At 39.4% G+C, this 9,106-nt stretch overlaps 1 protein-coding gene across 1 annotated transcript; it reads left to right on the plus strand.

Annotated features, from left to right (window-relative positions):
- Positions 1 to 232: 232 nt before the first annotated feature.
- On the plus strand, positions 233 to 9,088 carry ccdc47 (coiled-coil domain containing 47). The gene is made up of 13 exons (XM_042220626.1): positions 233 to 363; positions 2,852 to 3,144; positions 3,243 to 3,344; positions 5,786 to 5,960; positions 6,066 to 6,187; positions 6,274 to 6,339; positions 6,463 to 6,564; positions 6,738 to 6,848; positions 6,980 to 7,065; positions 7,139 to 7,197; positions 7,297 to 7,406; positions 7,481 to 7,648; positions 8,469 to 9,088. The coding sequence occupies exons 2-13, from the start codon at positions 2,860 to 2,862 to the stop codon at positions 8,547 to 8,549; spliced, it is 1,467 nt and encodes a 488-aa protein (XP_042076560.1). The 5' UTR covers positions 233 to 363; positions 2,852 to 2,859; the 3' UTR covers positions 8,550 to 9,088.
- The last annotated feature ends 18 nt before the right edge of the window (positions 9,089 to 9,106 follow it).

Here is a 9,106-nt window from a genome sequence, read left to right on the forward strand (position 1 = left end):
GGTATTTATTATTTTCTTCTTTTTTGGGTTGTATGGAAGCCCCAAACGCAATTTCATTGTTCTTGACAATGACAATAAATAAATAAATACTAAATACTAAGTGTAACTGTAGTTGCGCGCTGTGTCCGCCAGGGAGCGGCAGTGTCGAACGACCTTAATGTAGACATGCAAACACTTCCGGTTTTAACAATCAAAATAAAAGTTTCATTTTGGAAATGTACAGAAACAAATCCACCACATCCGGTCGCGATGCTTTAATTTTGAAAGGTTTTTCTTGATTTTCAGGTGTACCGTCACCACAAGGGCAGTTCATGCTATTTAATCTACACGAGCACTAGTTTTACCATCACAGGTCGACTTCAGGTGAGCTGTTTATTTACTAGTTTATGATAAGTGGGCTTATTTTAAACGAAAAGGAAGTTTTGTTTTCCTCAAATCGTAAGCGGTGTTGTTAGAGACGTGCTGTCATGCTAGTTAGCTACCGTTAGCATGCTAATGTCAGATTTGCTAGCGGTTAATGAGTGAGTGAAAGCTGGGCGGCGGGGGGGATGGGTTGGGTGATATTAATACTGTTTATGCTTTAATTATATAGCCATTACTAGATAAGGCCGCATTTATAGTTTTAACACAAATGTCACTAAAAAGTCAAAGACTTAAATCTCTGTTTTAGCTGTTAGCGAGTGTTTAGCAGAGATTGGGTCGGTGGCTAAAAGTTACTTGAGCTAAAGAAAGCTCATAGGATTGAAGCTGCTTAAGTTACTCCCGGCTGGCATGTGTGTCTACAGACGTCTGAAGGTGTAGTTTTATAAGTTTTCTTTAATGATAAAACGGAGATGCGACAATTAAAGGTACTTTTTTTCATTAGTCCTTTCTGGTTTCTGTCGCTATACTGGGAGCGCTTCCTCTTTGGGAATTTGTCACCTTAATATCCCACTGTGTGACGAGATTAAACTTCCTTAGAGTTTAATCTCAAAGAAAGATGGTGGTTTTAGATTAATACTTCAGTCTTTGGGTTAAAGATCTGCTAAACGTAAGTCGCATATGTAAGTTCCTGTGGTCAAGTGTTGCTGAATCCTAGTAAGTTAGTGGATCTTTTTCTGCTTATCTTGTATTTTCTTTGTTGTTGGAGCTCTGTCTTTGGCATCATTAACTTGATGAACTATACACTCGTCAATAATTACTTTACCACACCTGTCCAAAAATATTGTTCTTTATAATATGTTGTTAAATGCAGTTATCAATTTTTAATGTATAGTACAACAACCACATAAATATTTAATGTCCGATCTCATCGATATAGTTCTCAAACACGCTGGTCATAAAGAATGAGATTTCCATACCAGATTGGGGTGCCAGTGGAAACTGCGTTACTGTTGGCTGAAAACAAAGGAAGAGGAGAGAGGGAAGGAATATTAGGAGACTGCAAGAGAAGGAAAGGCAGGACTGTAGATGTGAGAGTAGGGACTTGACTGGTTCATAGATGTAGTGAAGGGGGCAGATGTCAACCCCTAAAGGGAGTAGCCAAAAGAAGTATGACCCTTGTCTCTTAGTGGGTGTGGTTGGGAATGGTCCTAGGTGGTTATAATTAGTGTTATGGTTTTATTTTCTATGCTTCAGTATGTCTGTCTTTATATCTTAACTCTAAAGTTCTCAAGTAAGTGGCCTTATGTTCTTCTGTTGGGTGGAGTAAGAGAAAGAGAGAGTTAAACTCTAAAATATTTAGTATCCGGTTGAGGATATGGTACACTTCGAGGTTGTAAAATTTCCCTAAAGCCACAGTTCAGTTTATTTCTCACAGAGAAAGAATTAAAAAAACAAAACAAAAACAAAATCAGGTTATCTCTTTTGTGTAAATCATTCACGGCGGGCAGAACTGTGCAAATGACCTATTTTATTTTGTTGTTGTTTGCTTGGAAACCTGCATATTTACATAGCAGTAGATATCAGGGGGAAGATTTCTTTCTTTTGCATGTTTCCACATGAAAAACCAAATCTGTCCTGAGAACCAGCTCCATGCATAACATCAAGCTATCCTTAAGAGTAAACCAGCATTATAACTTATAAGCGTATCACTAATAAAGCTCTGACACTGCATGTTAAAAGTATAGCACTGTAAGTGTAGTTAGTGATGTATGGAGCTTACAGTTTTTGGGTTTTGGTGTTGATGCTAAACAGTCTTCTGCCTGAGTGGAGGGCAGGGTGTCATAACAGTTTATAGGCTGGGTCAGTGGGTGGGTGGGATCCCTCATAATACAGACCATGAAGGGGAGGGAGCTACAAATGATCTGGGCAGCTTCCACTATGCTCTGCAGCGGCTTCTTCTCAGCAGCATACCAGGTGGTGATGGGGTGTTGAGGCCAACCTGCCTCAGCCTCTTGAGGAAATGAAGTCACTGGTAGGCGTTCCTAATGATGCTGCAGGTGCTACTGTTCCATGTCATTTCCCTGGAAATGTGTTCTCAGATGTATTTGAAGCTGTGGACTGTTTCTACAGCTCCTCCTCTGATGAAAAGGGAGATGGAGTATTGCTCCTCTTCCTGAAGTCCAAGACCAACTTCCTTATCTTCCCCACATTGATGCAGAGGTTGTGCTTCCCACACCCATCTATTATATCTTTCACATCCTGCAGATATCATTCTTTTCTACATTAACAAAGGATTTTGCGTATAAAAGTTTGGCTTTTCACCAGAACTGGTTTTATAAAATGGACAATGATTAAAGAAAAATGCACAGATTTCTGTTAAATGAAGTTACACAATACTCTTTGAGTATTTACAAATAAGGTGAGATAAGTGGCTTTAATGTTAACCCTTATTTTCCTGTTTGTCTCATCAACATTCTCTCTGATGCAGGTCCCACCATGCAAAGCCTCTATCTCCTCCTGATACCTGCTCTGCTGCTCCTCTTGGCCATCCCCGTCTCCAGGGGGCGTTACAATGATGATTTTGACGATGGAGAGGACCTAGCAGACTTCGATGACAATGACTTTGCTGAGTTTGAGGACATGACCGATGATTCAGCAGCTGAAGCAGAAACCGCCCCTCCGCCTCGGGCTTCACCATCCTTGCAGCCGGATGAGGATGAAGATGAAGCCACAGTGGAGCTGGAGGATGGACAGGATGGTTTTGAAGACCCAGACACACAGGTTCATTACCTTCTAACTCTTTACGTCTCAGTATTTGAACACAGTTTTCATACTAAATCATGTTTGTTTTGATTTATTTTGTTTTTGTATTTTACTAGGATCAAGATATATACAGCAAATATGACCAGGAGGAGTTTGAGGGGATTGGAGACATGGAGAAGACTGGACACTCCATGAAAGACCCCCTGATAATCCACACGGTAAGCCGGGCTTACTGCTGAAATCTCCTAAAAAGCAAGTCTGGCATAGTGAGTGGAGCATTCCTAATCCTTAAATATACTTTGCATGTTTGTGAGTCCACTTACTCCTGAGAAATAGGACTGTGAGTGCAAGGGTCCATGCAGATCACTAATTTGACCACACATAAATTCTCCATTTATATGTGGAGAGTTTACATTATTGTGCAACAACTTGACATGCTCTCCAGTCTGTGGACTTCAAGCAGACTTCAAACAAGTAAAATGGGGATGATGACTTGGATATCTATTGCTAGTCATATAAGTGAAGTGTCCAAATGAATGCATAGATGAAAGAGAACTCTGCCTAGATGTGGTGTAGCAAAACCTTCCACAGGGGAACTTGTTCTGCCATCAATACTAATCAATGATCATTATCATATGTTAAAAAACAAAAACACTAAACATGATGTCTTATAATACAGAAAGATCAGCAGTTCAGAAAAGGTTTATGCCAGTCATAAAACTCGGTCAATCCTAAAGACACAGACATCAACTTTAATAATCCCACACTGAGGGAATTTACATGATACAGCAGCACAAAGAAGAAAAAAAAAATCAATATTATACGTTTAGAAATGGAAAGAAACGACTGTGTACAAATTAAAAAATAAAAAAAGCCAAAATACTGCACAAGAGTAATTTGCACTGTATATTAAAGGTTGCTTTATCCAGTAAAATACACTCAGATTTTATTTTTATGTGTACATAAAGTGCAGTGGGAGTGATGGTGTATACACTCATACAGTCCCAATCAAAAGTTTAAGGCCACTTGAAAAATGTGGAAAAAAAACATATTTTGTATTGTTGGATCTTAACAAGGTTCCAAGTAGAGCTTCAGCATCCAACACGAAGAAATGGGAGTGAGACTAAACTTTTTTTTTTTTTCTCGAGCGTGCAATTTATTGAAAACAACTCTTAAACTGAAACAGGCTGATCAAAAGTTTAGGACCACATGCCTTTTAAAAGGGCAAATCTGTGCAAAAATGTGGATTCATTGTAATTTTCTGTCAGGTAGTCACTGTCATGACGTTCTGATGGCAAAGGCAAAAAAACTTTACCTTTTGAATGTGGATTGTTTTTAAATTATTTTTTTTTTTTTTTACATTTTTCAAGTTGGTCTTAAACTTTTGATCTGGACTGAGTTTTAGCACATGTAACACACCCTATTATGTGTGTGAATTGTACCATCTAACTACTGTCAGGAGGAAGGAGCTATGGTGCTCTGTCCTACACAATGGCTGTAACCGTTTAATGCTCAAGGAGCTGCTCAGGGCCTCCACATTCTCATGCAGGGGGAGAGAGAGGAGCTGTACATCGACCATAATCCTCCTCTCACCACCTCTATGGAGTCTAGGGGACTGGCCAGGACAGAGCTTGCCCTCCTCATCAGTCTATTGAGTAAAATAGTCTCAGAGTTGCACTGATTTGAGCTAGATTACTGAGTTAGTCAGACTGATACCCTGGCTGTTATTCACCTGTTTCATACACAGTGGTGTCTGTGTATGTCTGCAAAGGAATGACCGATCTCAGAAATGTCAAACCAGGTTTGGGGTTATTTAGAAACGGTACAGTCATTCCAGAACAAAAGTAGCAACCTGTAATATCCCCATGATGTTACAGTCAAAAAGAAATCAACCAAGTTTTCAACCTGAAGATTGTTTTTGTTTTTAAAAATTGCCATTGTTTAATAGTTCAGAACATCTTAAAAAAACAAACACAAACTTCAGTAATTCAGGGCAAAAATCACATTTAATTATTATTTTAATAAACAAGCCTTATTGAACTAAAAAATTAAATTTAAAGTTTAAGGACAGATTAATTTAAATAAAACATGTACGGCTGAACAAGTGGATGTGTTGGAAGACACAAGGTCATTCTGTAATCATTAGGCTCAGACTAGCAAGTGTTTTTTGACTGTAAACCAGTCTTTCCAGGGCTGCAGTCAGTCCCCGCTGGCCCACAGCATGCCTGTGGGTGTAGATGGGGGCAACAAGAGCCCCAGGCAGCAATGAACTAATCCACCTAGGGAAGAACAGCGCAACATCACTGGGGAAACAAAAGCAACAACCAAATGGCACAATGTATTAGCAAACAGCTGCAGGCTAATAATGATCCTAAGGAAGGACCACCTGCAAAAACCTTTGACTCACTTCAAGATCAGTGAGGCTTCCAGGTACTTTTAGGAGTCATTTTGTAGTGAAGTGTAATAAACCTTTAATTTAAAATCTTCTAATTTTATTAAAGATGCTGTTAAATGTTTATATTAAAAACAAGGATAATAAAAACAGGCCTTAGAGTGAGAAATTATAAATTAATCTTTATTTTCTTCTTTTTTTTCCCTTTAAATTTAATCTTCATTCCTGACTGAGCTACCATACTCTTGGCTGTTTGCTTCTCTGCAGGTTCCTGCACATCTCCAGAACAGCTGGGAGAGTTACTACATGGAGATCCTGATGGTGACGGGCCTGCTGGCCTATATCATGAACTACATCATTGGAAAGAACAAAAACAGTCGCCTGGCTCAGGCCTGGTTTAACTCGCACAGGGAGCTTCTTGAAAGCAACTTTGCACTAGTGGGTGAGTTCTTTCCACGCTGCCAGAAAGATGACTCAACAGGCTAGCTCTGCTTCCTTGTATTTAGTGTTAATGGTTAGCATGAGGTTAACTGTTGACACTTTGTAGGTGATGATGGCACCAGTAAAGAAGCGATAAGCACTGGGAAGCTGAACCAGGAAAATGAGCACATCTACAACCTCTGGTGCTCTGGACGTGTGTGCTGTGAAGGCATGCTGATCCAACTCAAGGTGTGGGCAATGTGTTCTGATATACAAGTATGAGTATTAGATATATGTATGCTACATGTATCTCATGTTTTTATTGTCTTTTAAAGTTTCTTAAGAGGCAGGACCTGCTTAACGTTTTGGCCAGGATGATGAGGCCCGCCTGTGACCAAGTGGTACGTTTTCACTTTTTCTTTTCTCTCCGCTGCATATTGCTGCAGATACACTTTCTAACCAGCCGCGTCTGTGGGTTGGTTTTTGTTGTTATTTTGTTTTGGGGTTGTTGTTTTTTTTTGCAGCAAGTCAAAGTGACTCTTAATGATGAGGACATGGATACTTTTGTATTTGCTGTGGGCACCAAGAAGGCCATGGCCCGGCTTCAGAAGGAGATGCAGGACTTGGTGAGTTTCCTCCTCAAATTGGACATGCAATTTTGAAATTCACTGTTTTTATGCAAATACTGACTTGTGTAGTCTGAATTCTTTGAATTTTTACCAGCTATGCATTAATATTAAAATAAAAGCCTTGTTTTTATGTATTCTTTTATTTATTTTTTTTATCTCTTTTTCCTCAGAGTGAGTTCTGTGGTGATAAGCCAAAGTCTGGAGCCAAGTATGGGCTCCCAGACTCCCTGGCTATTCTTAGTGAGATGGGCGAGGTTACGGATGGTGTGATGGACAACAAGGTGAAGTCTGGCTCTCATATCAAAGCAGTGTCATAAAAGAGACTGAATATTCTGAGAATACTCTCTTTAAATCTGTTGCTGTCATTAAAACTCTGTGTTGCCTCCCTTTTTTTTTTTTTTTGTCATTTAAGATGGTACATTATATCACCAATCATGCTGATAAGATTGAGTCCATCCATTTCTCGGACCAATTTTCTGGTCCAAAAGTTATGCAAGAGTAAGTAATCATTTACTTTTTCAGATTATAGTTAAGAATTTCTGTCTACTGATGGATTTATTTGATGCTTCAGGGAGGGTCAGCCCTTAAAGCTGCCTGAGACCAAGAAGACACTGCTGTTTACATTTAATGGTGAGCATGTCATTTCTGCCACTGTCTTGGACATCGTCATTAAACCTAATTTGATTTCACTGGTGTTTATTTTAATATATTTTATGTTTTTATATTCAGTGCCTGGCATGGGCAACACCTCTCCCAAAGACATGGACGCTCTGCTTCCTCTCATGAACATGGTGATCTACAGCATCGATAAAGTCAAGAAGCTTCGTCTGAACAGAGAGGTGTGTACAGTGCACCCACTATTGCAGTGTTTTTAATGTTTTGGCTTCTTTTTTAATCATTCTTGTATGTTTAGGGCAAACAGAAAGCTGATAAAAACCGTGCCCGTGTGGAAGAGAACTTCCTGAAGCAGACTCACGCTCAGCGTCAGGAAGCAGCCCAAACACGGCGGGAGGAGAAGAAGAGAGCAGAGAAGGAGAGGATCATGAATGAAGAGGACCCTGAGAGACAACGTCGTCTGGAGGTCTGCAACAAGAACTTTTCAGACTGAATACACTCAAAATGATATGATATGGTATGCAGTAAATGTGCAGATGGCTTTAGCTAAAAGAAAAAGAAAAACTGGCCAAACATGGTAAAACCCACTAGTGAGTAACTAAAATATTTATATACCACTTTTCATAGACAAAAAACACACAAAGTGCCGGACACAATTAAAAGACAATATCAACAGAGAACCATGTTTTAAAAAAAGAACTTAAAAAACATAAATGAAGACTGTGAGAAGAAGACTCCACAGAGTCAGATAAACAGAGCTGGAGTGGTAATCTGCTCCAAAGCCTTGGTGGCACAGACGGAAAAAGCTCTGTACGAGGGAAACTAATAGATTTTGCGCTTGGGAGCAAAGACAATAAGCAGCAGTGTGACAAGAAGTCTGGACCTTGTCCATTTGGTGTTCTGGTATGCAAGTGTGATTAAAAAGCAGGACCTAATGACTGGTTGCAACATGTTTTCAAACTAACTGTCTGTTATTGTAAATCAGATTGGTGAAAGTTTGGAAATAACAACAGCAATCTGAGTGATTGCAGTTAGCCTGATCAAAAGTGGCCAGAGGTTGAGGGAGTTTCATGATCAGCAATTGACTGCTGCAAGTCTATCTCTGAATGCAATCGGCTTTGAATATCTTTTAGATATCTTCAGTTCAAGTGACTAATATTATCAGTTATAATGTACATTGATGGTGTTGGGGTGTCACAACACTTTTAATTAAGACACTTATACCTTAGCAAGACAGCAAGTGTGCAAAATCTGCAAAATTCAACTCTCTCATGTGACATTTTCAGGAAGCTGCCCAGCGGCGTGAGCAGAAGAAGATTGAGAAGAAGCAGATGAAGATGAAGCAGATCAAAGTCAAAGCCATGTGAAACATCACCACAGGGATGAGGATACAAGCACACATAAAAGCAGTGCTCAGCTCAGACCGTTTTCTTCCAGCTTGTCTCACCACGTCCACAGCTCTTCCTTACAAGTCGCTCAAAGCTTCAAACAGACGTCCTGCACCTCTGGATATGTCGAGCTTAGCTGTTTGTATCACCACCTGATCCATGTCAGTGGCTAAATCTTAAAAACTGTGAGTGAATATGAGGACCTTTTTCACCATTGAATCTGTCACCACTTCTCACACCAAGATTTTTCCCTGAATTTCATGAACGTTGCGTAGCTCAGTGAGCTTTTTAACCTTAATTTGCAGGGAAGGAATACGCTATTTGGTAATACTCAAACACATTTTTTTAAAGGAATAAAAGGATTGCTGTGGTTTCATTGGATATATATTAGCATTAATATAATAAATGATACTGTCAAGGACGTTTTAATTTATATATGCAATGTGGTTGATTTCTTGCAAGTTGTTTCTAATCTTTATCTGAGCAAACAATAAAATGTACTGGAGTCTGTTGGAAAACTTTGTTTTTAATGGTAA

This window comes from Haplochromis burtoni, unplaced genomic scaffold (assembly GCF_018398535.1).
Source record: "Haplochromis burtoni strain Fernald_Lab_line unplaced genomic scaffold, NCSU_Asbu1 Contig_52, whole genome shotgun sequence".
NCBI classification, from domain to species: domain Eukaryota; kingdom Metazoa; phylum Chordata; class Actinopteri; order Cichliformes; family Cichlidae; genus Haplochromis; species Haplochromis burtoni.

Coding starts and splice junctions, on each gene's coding strand:
- ccdc47 (XM_042220626.1), top strand. CDS start 2,860: ATGCAAAGCCTCTATCTCCTCCTGATACCTGCTCTGCTGCTCCTCTTG. Junction 7,407..7,480: donor AGCTTCGTCTGAACAGAGAG/GTGTGTACAGTG, acceptor TTGTATGTTTAG/GGCAAACAGAAAGCTGATAA. Junction 7,649..8,468: donor AGAGACAACGTCGTCTGGAG/GTCTGCAACAAG, acceptor TGACATTTTCAG/GAAGCTGCCCAGCGGCGTGA.